The sequence below is a fragment of the Falco biarmicus genome, chromosome 5 (assembly GCF_023638135.1).
Source record: "Falco biarmicus isolate bFalBia1 chromosome 5, bFalBia1.pri, whole genome shotgun sequence".
In the NCBI taxonomy this organism is placed as follows: Eukaryota; Metazoa; Chordata; class Aves; order Falconiformes; family Falconidae; genus Falco; species Falco biarmicus.
The window spans coordinates 64170592-64185299 of NC_079292.1; the positions used below are offsets into that span (position 1 = coordinate 64170592).

A 14708-nucleotide genomic window follows, 5' to 3' on the forward strand; every position below is an offset into this window, starting at 1 on the left:
GCTACTGCAGGTTTTACTGCATTATTTTGCTGTTTTAAATGGAAACCAAACATCCACCAGCAAATGCTCATCCCATCATATCACATAATCTTCTGCAACTTGGCTTTGCTTTCTAACAAGAGCCTCTCCACCCGGCCCAGCTGGGGGAGATGAAGAGGCTCTTTTGAGCTCAACTCACCCCCCCCCCGCCCGACATCACACCACTGTCAGCTTGAGCATCTGGAGCCAACAGCCCCTGGCAAGCATGGTCCCAGGGCTGAGCAGTTCACATCACCCCAAAATAACTGACACACTGACTGTGGGACATGCACACCCCAAAAGGAAACCTTCCAACTTCATGAGAGGCTGCTCTCGGGCAGCCCAAGCTTGTGCAGTAGGTACTTCTTTGGGGCTGCGTATGGCACGGGCTCCTTGGGGCCAGGGCTCTCAGCAGTGTGAGCACAGTGGTGACACCCCTGTGACTGGGAGGGGGTCCTGGGCCAGGAGCTGGGCAAGGCTGGATGGTGGCACAGTGGCCACCACTCTCCCTCCCTCCACAGCACTCCTGCCGCGGCATCCAGTCCCGGCCCTGCCAGAAGCCCCCAGACTGCAGCGGCTGCCTGGGGCTCTACACCTGCAAGCTGCCCGCTGGCACCTGCGACCTTAAAGCTGTCTCCAGGCAGAGAGGTAGGTTGCAAACCCCTCGGCCACTGGTACCGGGCACACACCCACCCCCGCAGCTGCCCACGACCACAGCCCTGCGGCTACACCCCTCCAAACCCAAATCAGACCCACCCTGGCAGGGCAGGGTCTCGTCCCTCGACTGCACAGGGCTCCCTGTCCTGCTGGCACGGGCCACCATCAGTGATGAATGGACAACTGTATGGTGAACGAGGCGTTCCCGTAAGTACCTGTAAGAGCCGGGATTTGCCCAATACCCTGAGCTCTCGCAGGACGCCGACAGCCTGCATGGGGAAGCCAAGGAGGGGTATAGGGTTCAGGGTTTAGCCAGCGGCTTGGGTGTCAGCAAGTGCAGCTCCCCTGGGCATCACAGGCCCCACAGAGCTGCTCACATCGGCATGTGCAAGCTGCTCGATTACTCAGGGACCAGCAGGGAGCAGAGGTGGTGGCTTGTAACATTTAACTTTGCAGAGTGAGTGTCGCGGTTCTCCAGTACCCTTTGGTAAATCCGTACTGCCCCCAAACTGGCCTCCTGCCTTAGCACGTTTGTCTACACCCATGCACACACAGTCATGGAAGAGAAACTCATCCCAGGCTACTAAACAGAGACACCAGCTCTGGTGCAGAAGACCACTGGCTGTGGGACGTACAGGCAAATATAACGCTTTGGGTATTTATAGCATATATATAGTATATCGGGCATACCCAGCATACGGGCTCTATTCATAGTCTTCTCTGGCCACCTGCTGTCAGCAGCCTCCACAGGAGGGCACACGGATCTGTAGTCAGACAGTCTTACGCATTTCTTCACAGGTGGGTTCCTCCCAAACTTCCAGAGCCCTAAGGGACGCAGGGTCCTTCTCATCCGGGGGCAACACCACCTGATATAAAGCTGGAGAGGCTGTCCTGCAGCTGGAGACCAACGCTTTCTGTCCCACTTTCATTGTAAATCCTCAATGACACAGCTGCTCATGTTTCTTTCATTGCACTCCTCATGCTGCTGCTTTTTAAGACCCTCCTTGGATTCTGTACGCTATGCAGGCTTGATTCCCACTTTCCTGAGAGCTGCCAATGAAAGCACTGAGCGGCCATAGAGCCCAGTGCTGGCAGAGACCGCGTGGAGCCCCCAAATGAGATAAATGGGGCTATTTCACCACCCTTTTTAATTTGAGCTATTAGGATATTTCTGTAAATGCTGCCAGTATCTCAGCATGCTCACACATGAGTTCAAGCTGAGCTAAGGAGCTTGTGAGCATCGGGCATCCCGGGAATCCCTCCCAGCTCCTTACCACAGCACCCACTGAGGAAGGCGAAGTTCCATGCTGTTGAAAATGTCACTCAAGAAGGGGAACATGGAGCCCCGAGGAACAGGCTTGGCAGCTGCGGGCCACGTAGGACACCTGCTTCTGGAGGCCTGAGCTGAGCCACAAGATCAGCTTCATTTAGCACCCCAAAAAGCTTTGCAGGCATCCTGGCTGCCTTTGCATGTGTGGGTGCATCCCAGCTTTGCAAACCCTCATTTTGCTACCATTAAAAATAAAAACACCTTTTAAAAAGAGAACCAAAACACAGCATTTGATTCACCTTGAACTCCACTGCAGTTTCCTTTGGTGGGCCACCACTGCGTCCTGTGACAAACTGGGCTTTAAGTAGTGCCAAATTTTGCTCAGCACACCCGAGGGGCAGCTCCCCATACCCTCCACCTGGTCACCCCTGTGGGAGCCTGACCCTGGGGAGGGGGGTGGATAAATGCTGCTGGCTTCTCTGACCCCCTCTATCACTGCTTCAGCTGTCCCTGCACATGGGTTAGGGAGCACAGAGCTGCAAGTGCTGCCTACCTCCCCCCTGCCCCTCGTGGCATTACTGCTCTTCAGTATTTATGGTGCTCATCACAGAACCACAGAAAGGCTGAGGTGGGAAGGGGCCTCTGAGGCCAACCCCTGCACAAGCAGGGCCATCTAGAGCCATTTGTGCAGCTTACCTGGTCCCCAGATAGTAGCAGGTCACAAGACATAACAAGCCCCTCAGTGAAGCACCCTCTCCCCAAGCACTCAGCCCTCTATCTCTCCACGCACCCAGCTGCCTGCTCCTGCCACCACCCATCACAACCCACATCCTCTGTCCTTAAACACAGCACAGGAAGAGGCTGCAGGAAACTTCGGAAATGCAGGATTCAAAAGATTCAGAGCAGCACTGGACCCACGCTACCGTGTGGAGGTGAGCCCCCTTGAACCCCACTACTCGTCAACAAGGGGCACACGGACCATTTTCAAAAACTCTGGCAGCCCTGTGTAGCCCAGCGTAGCATGGCTGCCCACAGCAAAGGTACCCACACGCAGCTCTAACCCTGCAACCCCCCAGGCCCTGGGGAAGAGACTCCCCTTCGGGCCATAGCAGAGTTACCCTCTGGCTTCCTCTCCAAAGAGCAAAGGAGACCCAAGGATGTTCCAGCTGCTCTTGACTGCCTTCACAAGTGGTGCAAGGGAACAGCTTTTGCACCAGCTGGAAAAGCGCCCTCATCCCACCCTCAACCTCCATGCGCCTCCCCAACACCTCCTCACCTCTCCTCCCCACTGGAACAGAGAGGCAAGCAGAAGGTCCTCCCTGCTCCCTAGCCGGCAGCACAGAAGGTAGCAGCAGGCACTCTCCCCTTGTCCACTTCCTACCATGGTTCCCAGCAGCAACACTTGAGCTGGGAGAGCACATCCCACTTTCAGGAAGCGGGTTTCCCTGGCAAGACCCTGCAGATGAGCTCCACTTTGGGCTCCCCTTGCAAGTGGCCAGGCTAGGGAATAAGGCCATCCAGGCTGTGAGGCTTAAAGAGAAGCCAAAGGCTTGGCCAAGCCAAGAGTTCAGCTTCTAAATGTCCTCTCTGGCTCACACTTGGCACCAGGTGGGCCAGTGGGCAGACACGGCTTGTCCCCTTCCCCAAAACACCAAGGGTCTGCTGCCTTTTACACCACTTGCTTTTAATTACACTGCATAAGGAAAGACCTCTTCTTGTGCCAGGACCCCCTGGCACAGCCACCCGGGAGCTGGCTGGCCCATCAAGTCCTCAGTAGGTTTAGTGGTTCCCCCTCACCCTTCTCCCTTGCTTGGAAGCTCCTCCTGGTCAGTCCACATCATCCCTGCAGCCCGCAGCATCCTTACTTTGCAGAGACCTATTTCCATACCTCTCTGTTCCTCCCCTCCTCCATGCCTGAGCTTTGCCGGCTCAGTCCCGTGGGAGTCCCACTTTGTCCTCCTGCAGCATCAGGCAGAGAGGAGGCAGGGCAAGAGTCATTGGTTAATAATTGTTCTAAACCCAATATAAATAGAAAAATACAACAAAACAAAGAATTGACTAGCTAAGAGATCCAATCTGCTGGGATGCCTGCAACGTGCTAGTGCAGAGTTCAGAGAGTGCTTGGTCCAGTGCATGGTACTGTAGTTATCCAGAAACCTGTCCCGGCAGCCCCGCAGCCATCAAATCTTCCTGTGGCACCACACGTCTGTGCGAGCACGTCCTGGCTGTGGTCAGCTCCCCAAAGCTGTTGGCTCCTGGGAGCAGGCTGAATCGGAATGGTTGATAATAGTCTGATTTATTGCTGTTAAACGGTAAAGCCATTCTCTTCTGTGGAATGATGTGCTTTGCTCTTACTTTTTGTGGAGGAATTTCATTTTGCTACCTGGAGAGACAGAGAAAGGAAAACGGACTCCTCACAGTAACAGGCAAAACAAGTGTCATTCCTCACCACCACCAGCTGAGGAAGCCTATACAGAGAATCACTCCTGCTGCCAGCCCTGGGTCCTTACCCACAGCCACCCGCCCTGCAAAGCTGGAAGCAAGTGCCAGCAGAGCAGGCCGTAGCTCTGCCCACCCCCTGGAAGCAGCGTCAGACTGGGACTCTGCCAGCCCCGCAGCACACCCTCCAGAGCCCACTTGCTCAGTGATCCTGGAAGGTGAACTTATTACTAAGCTCACCTGGCCAAAGCACATGTGGGTAAGAGGCAGGGCACACCAGCCCCACAGACACTGCTGCTCCTAAATGGCCAAGAAGAGGCAAGAGGGCCAGGGATGTGATCTGAACAGAAGATCAAACTCTCTTAGCCATGGCGTCCAGTGACTTAGCAAGAACTTCTAAGCTCAGCCTGGAGCTCTCATCTAGCTCTCCTTACAGCGGAACATGGATTCAGCCTTGGGATGCTCCTGGGCAATTCCCACTGCTGATCCCTAAATGCAAACCTGAAGGCAATGGAGACTGTGTCACTCCCCCCGCCAGGACATGCATCCACCACTCACAAGTCACTGGCTGCTCCGTTGCCTCCTTTGGAAGATGGAGACATAGCCCATGGCCCAAATCTTTGGTTCTCCATCAGCCTCCAGGTCAGTGGCAGATCGGGGGCAGAGCCAACAGTGTGCCAGAGCAGGGATACACAGCCAGGCGCTGCTCACTCACAGCTCAGAGCACGGCAGTCAGTCACCAGCAGAGCCCTGCCACCCTTTGGCAGCTTCTCTGCTGCCAAACCTGAAGGCAACAAGAATCCCAAGCCTCATGAGAAGCCAAGGGGGGTGCTGGTTCCTTACCTAGGCCTTTCAGGAACCTATTGACTCCACTCTGCTCCCCACTGGGAAGTGTTTCCAGGTACTCCTGAGCCCGTACCTCAAACAGTCCTGCAGAAAGAAAGAAGTTAACAACTTCTATTTTGTTTCCCTATAAATAGAAGTCAGACTGCCCATCTGAAAGCGTACTGCCCCAAGCTTACCAATAAACTATTGCACACAGAGGGAACAACTTACTCCACCTCTTCTACCAGCTGAGCCCAGATCTGGGACAGGAGCTCCCTAACCCACTGCAAGGCTGCCTGAGTTTTTGTACCTCACACAGGGAGAGACAAAAACTCCGTTCATTCTGCTACAGACACAGCTAAGTCCAGAGAGTGAGATCAGCTGTGGAATCATCACATGGGATGTACCACCCTGTAAAAACTCTTTGAATCAGCCATCTATTTGAGTGTCCACTGCTTATGAGTGCTTGGGAGGAAACTGCTGAGGCAGGGATGAGAAACTTCAGTTGCCTGTAGAGCCCTCAGGACTTGGGATAACAGGAGTGAAACAACAGAAGCAGCTCTGGGAGGGACACGAGCATTCACATTTTCTACTAGCCAAAAAAGCCATAACCAATACAGCCAGTTCTTCCTCTAGACACGGGAAGGGGACATGAGGGACTGCAAGAATAAATGTTGTTCAAGCAGTGTACCCCTTCTATGACAGTCCTAATGAGAATTCAATGTGGAATGAGGAGGCACGCACATGGAGGATACCGCTTATGTCCCTTACTGCAGTGGTGAAGGGTGCCTGTAACCCCAACCTTGATAAGAAGCTACCAGGTCACACACAAAAAGCCTCTGATCTTCAGCAGCCCGTTCCCAGGCACTGTGCAAACATTACGCCTCACCACCTTCCTGTGAGGTGATGCTCCCCTTTGGGAAGATAAGGAAACAGAGAGAAAAAAAAATCCCCAAATGGCTTCCTGAAGGCCACACAGGGGTGTCAGAACAAACTGTCAGCCTATGCTAGCACTTCCCTGCCGTGTCCCTCCCAGTGTCCCTGCACAGACACTGCAGTATCTAGCCATGGGGCTGGGGCTGGGGCTGGCAGCTGGTGAGCATCTCCTGGCTCTCGCAGGAGCAACAGCAGTTTCCGCAACAGCAGAGCCCCTCACCTCTGACTCCCTGCTTCCGCAGCTCCCGCTCCTGAATGAAGCCCCCGAACATCTGTGTCTCCATGAAGACCTCCAGGAAGTGTCGGAGGCTCTTGGAGGAAACGGACTTGCGGAAAGCCTCGCGCTGCAGGGTCCGCTCCTCTCGCTCGGTGGGGGTCAGGAAGAGGGAGTAGTGGCCCACAATCTCCACAAAGAAACGAACAAAGGCCTCAGACACCACCTCATTCAAAGGGCTGGTCTCTAAGGAGAAAACAAAGAGGCAGCGGTGAGGATAGTGCTGTAAGGACATGCTAGGAAAAGCCCTGGGTACAAACTCCCTGGGTTTTTTTCAGATCTGACATAAGCAGAGAAAGCTGCTCAAGAGAGACAGCATCCTAGGAAGTGCTTGCCATGGAAGAGGACTGGGCTGCTACTACTTTGAAAACCACCAAGCTTTGTCTTGGTGCTCACTCCCCCCCAGTGGGATGGGGGAGAGTATCCAAAGAGTAAAAGTGAGAGAACTCGTGGGTTGAAATAAAGACAGTTTAATAAATACAGCAAAAGCTGCACACGCAAGCAAAGGAAAACAAGGAATTCCATTCACCACTTCCCATGGGCAGGCAGGTGTTCAGCCATCCCCAGGAAAGCAGAGCTCCGTCACACATAACAGTCACTTGGGAAGACAAATGCCATCACTCCGAGCATCCTCCCCTTCCTTTTTCTTCCCCCAGCTTTATATGCTGGCCATGACATCATATGGTATGGAATATCCCTTTGGTCAGTTGGGGTCAGCTGTCCCAGCTGTGTCCCTTCCCAAGTTCTTGTGCCTGCCTCAGTCTGCTGGTCTTGAAAAGGCCTTGACTGTGTAAGTGCTGCTCAGCATAACTAAAGCACCCCTGAATTATCAACACCGTTTTCAGCCCAAATCCCAAACATCGCCCCATACTAGCTACTGTGAAGATAACTGACCCTATCCCAGCCCAAACTAGCACATTCTTCACGCTCCCCTCCAACCAAGAGATGCTCATACTGCCCCGCAAAGAGCTGTCTCAGCCCTGTCACCTGTGAGCCACACGGCCACCTCCGAGCCTGGAGCTCTGCCAGTGGACTGTCCCCAGGAGGAGCCTGCATCTCTCACACTGGCAGCAGCAGAGAGGTGCCTGTGGGTTCCCCTTGAAAGGAGGACAGGTGTTCCCTGCAGCCGTAAGGGAAGGATGGACAGAGCCAGGAAGGGATAAAGTACTGTTTCTCTTCACCCAAAGAGAGCTGACCCCAGTGCAATGGAATATTTAATACAGCTTCCACCAAAATCCTGACCTACCTCCTATTTCTGTGGTGTTAAATTCAATACAAGCCTAACTCTCCCCTAAGAAGCGACAGGAGAAAAAGGGGCAGGAAAAGACTTTGAAAAAGGTGCAGGAAAAGGTTTGAAACTGAAAGGCACCATGCTTTACCCTGCTTGCCATTGACAGGGCCCTCCTCCTTGTCACTCGCCAGCTCATTCCTCTGTTCCAAAATGTGTTCTAGGGCAGCCTGCAGCTTGCGGGGCAGGATGGAGTCCTCATCTTCCATCTGTAAGACAGATCCACCTCCTCAGGGCCTGGGGCCGGGAGATGGCTGGCCCCTGCCCTTCTCCTCACCAGCTCCTATCCTGTCCCCAGCACGGCAGGGGGAGCGCTAAAAATAAACTGTGAGGAGAGGAAGAGGGAGAGGGAGAAGGCGTAATATGCTTGGCATGTTCCCAGCACCTCCAAGTGCAGGACTGTGAAGAAGCACGAGAGGACGGAGAATGGGGGTGTCTTTTTCCCAAATATTCCCCTATTCTGGAAGAATTTCAGGTGTTTGACCTGAGAGGCTACCAGGCAAGGCTCATCCGTGGCCCTACCATCTGCCTGGGAGCATTCGCAACACCTCAGAGACTACATATCTGAACAATGCTGGCATGCAGTCAGGTGAGCACAACCCCTGCTCAGCTCTTCTCAGGCACGATTGCGTTATGGAGGCATAACAAGTTCCCACAGAGCAACAAAGCCAAGGAACTGCTGGTGGCTGTGTTCGAGCTCCAACCAGCCCCAGCTGAGACAGCATGATTTAGCTTAAACCTCCCAAAAAGAGGTGCAAGGTGAAGCGTATCACTGCAGCTAAGGCAGCTGACAAGCAAGAACCGCACTGAAGGAGTGGCCTTCACCCACACACCACTTCCTGCAGCAGGAGGTGCACTTGCCCCATCCTATCCATGGGACCTGAGGGACGGCAGGACCAATGCAGCCAGTGTTGCTCAGCAATCTGCCAAAGAGCTCTGGGGCAAAAATAGCTTCCTGGGCCAGGAGTATGTTCACTCATCTATCCTCTTCCCTTTAATATCCCATTGTTTCTCTCTACAACAAAGTGAGGTAAAAATCGGCAAGCAATCTTGTCTGCGGAGCAACACACAGACTCCTGTGTACCAGCTTCCTACTTGGGACCCACCCAGTGCAAGGAGTGAGGAACCACAGGCTCACTGGGCAGGAATGATCTGACGAAATCATCAAGGCTCCCTTTCCCATCAAGGCTGGGTATGCAATAGGAGATGTGACTGACAGACACAGGCTGGCAGAGCCTGCGCTGCTCCCCAGCAGACAGCGCTGAGCTGAGGCTTTCCAGCTCTGCCCTCAGCCTTGCAGGACGCCACTTAAGGACCCACTGTGCTCAAATGATAATGAGCATGAAATGATAATGAAAATGAGAGATAACGGACAATGATTTGGTCTTTAACAGCGGTGGTTTGGGATGCCCATATTATATAAGTACACAGTGACCCCTATAATGCTGCCAGCCACAAATCCTGCCTCAGTTTGCGCGGGGAGTAAGCAATCCATCCAGCCAGGCAGGTCAGCAAACAGAGGGAAGTAAGGTGTGGTGTAAAAAAGGGGGAGAAGATGAAGGATAGGCAATAGCCCTGCTCACCTGTCTCAGAAACCGGTTATTTACAAGGTCAACGACGAGGACCTAAGAGTGGAAGAACAAGAATAAAAAGGGAACGTTGTTATTTCCATCGTCGGAGTTCATCTTAATCTGTAACTGCCCTGGAGGAAAAACTTCAGCGCTGCCCCTACTCCACCGACCCACCCCTGCAGCTGGAGGAGGCGCCCAGCATGAGCCCAGAGCGGAGCCCTGGCTGCAGCTCTCTGACACCATCGCCACGGACCGCAGAACAGCCGGGACAGCAGGAGGCTCTGCTCCGAGGCCCGGTCAGGGTCAGAGCTCCATCTTTTCTCCCTGTGCGCTGCACCACTGTCCCCTGGGTGGGCAGGGAGGGAGATGCCTCCCCAGCCACGTTCAGCCTTGCTGCGTTCACCTTTGTGCACCGTGAATCCCATTCTTAATCATGTATTCCTTTCCTTAGGCGCCTGTGCTAATTAAACGGGCAGCTATTTGTAGCAATCGCATTTCAAGCCTAGCAGACCTTGTGCTCTGCCCCTAGGCAGCACTGTGCAGAAACTAACAGAAATTTTAATAAAATCATCTCCTAACCACAGCAGCCCCACGGTGGGAGATCCCAGCCCCCTGTCTTCCCAAGCTGCGGCCAAGGCAAAGCGCAGCCCTCTGCCTCCCTGGGGGACATCTGCTTCCTCCCCCACCCCACACTTGCAGGAGCCAGAGGACGAGAGCTCGACTCCTTCACGCTACCGGCTGCCAAAGCGGAGTCTCAAGAGCAGCCTTTCTGCGACAGGAGACAACTCAGCCCGCTGGAAGCAACGGAGACCAAGGCCGCGGTGTGGCTGCGGGGCTCACCTCCTCCACCGGCAGCTCCTTCAGGCGTGGCAGGGAGCTGGAGAGCAGGCCGATGAGGAAGGGGGTGGGCGAGCACACGATGTCGATCATGGAAGGGGGCAGCACGGGGATGTAGGTGTGCTGCCAGGTGAAGGGGTACAGCAGGGCCACCGTGGCGTGGCAACACTTGGAGAGAGTGCTGGAAGATGAAAAACAACCAAGGGCAATGGCCGGTCAGTCAGGAGATGAGTGGCGTGTCCTAGAAATCAAGGCTCTTTCAATCGTTCCCTGAGTGATCTTGGTAATTCCTAGGGGCTTTCCCAAATTTCTGATCCCGTTTATCAGCTTCAGGAGCAATGACCTGAGGTATGAGCCCAGGTTATGAAAGATGATCCTGGCCCACATGCATGTGGCAAGAGATGGGTCCCACTGAATCCGGCATCTGCCACTCCAGTGCCCTGATGGGAAACACCAGACAGACACAGGGTCTTCCATGCCACCGCCTTTCACTACAGACATTGGTTTATTCTCCCACAGCATGCCTCTGTGGCTGTTCCCATGGGAAAGCCACAGTTCCGAATGCACAGGGGCACACTGTCTAGCACAGACTGCACACAGCTGCGGGGTGCAGAAGATGGCTCCACCACTACAGCAGCTGTCTGCTGGGCTGCACTGGGGCCCAGTGACCTGCTGGCTGTACTCTTGGCCTCATCAACACAGCTGGATGGCCTGCTCGGACCCCTGGCAAAGCCCTGGGCACAATGTGCAGCCACAAGGTCTCCAGGTGTTCCTTGCAGGTCGTTCAAGCCATGGTCCACTGCTGCCCCTTGGCTCGAAACCTGTGCAACATACGTGCTTTGACCCCGGGAAACCCTTAGGAGGAATAATTGCATGCCGGAGGCATCCTTTTCTATGCATCCCAATCGTACCAATAGCTCCCAGCAGCCACGCCACAGCACGGGGGAAGGAGGAAAGCAATGGCCTCCAGCCAGTGCTATCCAGGCACCCTGCAGCCCGTGGAGCTTGCCAAGGCTACTCAGAGCCACGGGACAGTGAAATCATAGGAGGGGAGCACACAGCTGGCCTCTGTAGGAAGCTGCCTGTGGCTCACAGGACCACAGCCTTCCTTCTTCCCCCTTCAAATGCCACCAGTGGCTCAGCTCTAAGCACCTTTGCTGACGACTTCCAGTAGGGTCCCATCCAGAAAACCCATCAGCTTTCTGGCAGGAGGCAGGCTGGGTCTGCAGTCAGACACAGCAGAGCTCACGGCAGGGCACCAGTTACTCATCCATTCTGAGTCTGGAAGCATTTGTATGCATCAAGGGAGAGGGAAGGCTCGCCACTATAAACCCTGCGTATAATGTAATTTTGTTTTACTAGCATCCTGGTCTCAAAAGGCTGGAGGAGGGGAGGGAGGCTGGTGTGGCCGGGAGGAGTCACGTTGCGAGGAAAGATGCCCAGCTGGCTCCTGTTAAAGCCCACAGGGGAATTTACACTCAGCAACCCGGATCTGGCAGTTCATTGCTGACTTGAGAGGGAAAGGGTTTAATGGGTGTGGACTCGAGTTCACTCCGAAAAGTGAAGCCTGGTTTGCCTCCCTCCAGCGAAGTCTGGTAGATTTCAATCTCTGTGCCGTTACACTAACACATGCTGAGCAGAGTGGCATGGCTGGGCTACAGCTCACTGGCTTTCATCAGGTAAGTTCAGTTTAGCAGAATACAGTTGGGGTTGCTGGTACATCAGTGTGACCATATGAAGTAATCAGGCAGCAAACAGTGTTAAGCACATGATGCTTTTTGGAGGCAAGTAAATCCCAGGGGAGAGGCCAGAATCTGCTTAACATGAGAATTTTATCTGGGACTGCAACAGGTAGGGAATGGGCGCCCGGGATCTCTGTGCTGAGAAAGTCTCTTTACAAGATGGGGACAGTTTCCTCCCCCTGCGCTCCCAGAGGCTTTTTTTTTCTTAAGGGGATACTCTATGAGGACCCTTCAAAGGCTGTGTCACAGACTGGTAACTTTAAGCCTTTAAATGGGAGAAAATGCTCAGTTCCACATCCTTGTTTAGGAACGTCTTAAAGTATCCCCCTCCCTTCTCCGCATTCATTCTGCTGGTTGTCCCTCTGTCACTGCTCTGAAGCTGTGCCTGCCCTCATCACAAGCCTATGTCTTGCTGTGTCTACCACACACACAAGGTAGATAATGAGTCAGAAAACAAAATGAAAATAATGAGAAAGCATAGAGCTAGTAAGAAACAGGAAAATTTACAAAAAAACATCCCAACATCAAAAAAAACAGAAAAAATGCAGGAACATTATCAGAGAAGATAATTTTTCTTGTAATCTTTCATACAAGCTAATCTTGAAAGGAACTGCAACAAAAGTGAATGTGCCATCTTACAAGTGCACTCCAAGTTAATGGGATCCTTTAAAAACTGTCTGCTTCAAGTTTGTGCTACTTTTACACCCATCCATTCCAGGCCATGTTAGCAAATGCAAAAGCAGGGGCTTCTCTTCCCCTCTGTTACTGCAGAGCATATTTTCCACTTCTCAATTTCTGACTGATAATAGCTCCAGTTAAAACAGCAGCAGCAGCATGGAGAAAGTCAAGAGAACTCCGCCCTTCATCACTTGTGCAGAGCACTGTGTCATTACTCATGGCCTACCACTGGACTTACTCCTCTTTGAGGAGAGGTTGAATGTGGAAGCATTAGGAGTTTCACCTTTGCCACAAATCCTCGATCTTGAAGGCACATCCAACTTTCCTGCCTAAAGCTGGATGTGTTCCCAAAGGAACTGACTTTATAGATAGCACTTGAAAACCAATGGAAAAGATCTCTGTGATTCCAGGTAGCTCCACAGAGGAACACTGAACAGCTGAAGTACATGGTTATTTATGGCATGGTGAGATATTATGGCATGCTCTCTCCTACTATATTTATGGTGGCTTGTTCTTCCCTCAACCCTGCTCTCAAGTCCCAGTGAGCACACATGGTACGTGAGAGATTGAGTGGGAGGAAAGATGGCTGAGGTCCAGTTAGTGGAAGTCACAGACAGAGCTGCCTAAGTCTGAAATTGTATGCACTGCACCACGCAGTGGGAAGTAAAGACAGCTTCCCTTTCCACCCTTCCATCTGCGCCTGCCTCATCGCCTCCAGGATGAACCCTAGTGATCTCTGCTCTGAAACATTCCTCACCGTGGAAGGCATTTTCAGGGTACAATACTGATAGGGTTGAGGACCGTGAGCTTCCTTTGAAGGCAGAGCAGTTAAGGGATGGACACAGAGGAGGTAACATTGAGGAGTCTCTTCCACATGTGATGCAGTCAGACTTGCTCTGCAGATAGCCCCAGGGAGCTGCAGTTTGCCAGGAGCCCAGCAGAACCTCTGTCCTTTGGAATGACTCAAGCCTAAGCTCCCTCCTTCTCTTGCATAGGCACTGCAACGAGCACTGAAGGACTGCTGATTCACGCCATGACTACTGAGCCCTGCAGAAGAATCCCATATGATAAATTCCCTTTATGCCATCTGTGTGACCATGTGCTCTTCAGTCAGCAGTGATGGGGGAGGCTGCCCAAATTACACCACAGTCATAATGTGGCAGGCACCTGTCTGTGAGAAGGTGAATATGGCCACTGAAGTTCTGGCCACTGCTCAAGCTGGACGCCGCTTTCTATGAGATGTGCACAGAATCAACCACAATTGATGTGCACAACACAACCAGAACAGTTTAACGCGCTCTCAACACACTGTTTCAGTGTCAGTCAACATTTGAGGGCTCTTAAACTAAACAGGCAGCCAACGCCTTCAGGTAGCTACAAGGTAATGTCCCTGCTGAAATTCTGATATCCCAGGATGCTTGCACCATAACCATTACTGCTGCCACTGGAGTAATACTGATCCAGGGTGCTGTGTTTTGCTTGGCACACTCCTGATGCCACCAGGAACGAAGAGATCTACCCAATGTGATTGCAGTGTGCTCTGGGGAGAGGCCACAGACGTTCAATGCCAGTTGTTCAAAGGGGATACAGACACCACTTTTTAAGGCTTTTGGTTTCAACAGTAATCCTTACAATATTGTGTGGGTCTTCAAAGTACACTTTCAAGACCCTGAGCACGTTTTCATGTGTTCATTCAGCCTTCTGTAGGGAACACGGCTGAGCTGCACATCTGATATCACTTGCACAGAGGCTTGCAGGAGAGACTGAGGTATCACTAGTCGAGAGGTTAAAAAGTGTTGACGTACACAAATAACGGTGTCAGATCTCTCCCTAAAGGGCTGCACTGAATATAAGCTGACACACGGGTATCTCTGGCTGAGCACTCCCTTGGTCAGAACAATGATATTACATCAATTCATGACATTTGTTTGCTTGAACAACAGGCCTTCCCATCACAAAGCATCGTCTGCAAAATCCTACACAGAACAGCCTATGAAGCTGCTGCTTCCTGGTAGCCGCCTTGAACACAGGGGGCCAATACAGAATCTGAATGCAGCAGCTGCAACTACACAGAAACTCGCCTTCCTCTACTGGGAAAATTTACTCCAACATACATGAGTTACTCCAATTTACATGACTGGCTCTAAAAAGACATCTTGACAACTTGCAACAG

The 14708-nt window shown here is 52.6% G+C and overlaps 1 protein-coding gene across 3 annotated transcripts in view; it reads right to left on the reverse strand.

Moving 5' to 3' along the window:
• Positions 1-3608: 3608 nt before the first annotated feature.
• The window catches only part of DENND2A (DENN domain containing 2A), a 60180-nt gene continuing 49080 nt past the window's right edge, over positions 3609-14708 (reverse strand). For all 3 annotated transcript variants that reach the window (XM_056340313.1, XM_056340311.1, XM_056340312.1), the window contains exons 15-20: positions 10119-10296; positions 9291-9332; positions 7799-7916; positions 6366-6605; positions 5228-5314; positions 3609-4328 (exon numbers count right to left, since the gene is read on the reverse strand). In XM_056340313.1, coding sequence (XP_056196288.1) covers positions 4297-4328; positions 5228-5314; positions 6366-6605; positions 7799-7916; positions 9291-9332; positions 10119-10296 — 697 coding nt within the window. In that variant the 3' untranslated portion in view covers positions 3609-4296. The remainder of the gene's footprint in view (positions 4329-5227; positions 5315-6365; positions 6606-7798; positions 7917-9290; positions 9333-10118; positions 10297-14708) is intronic.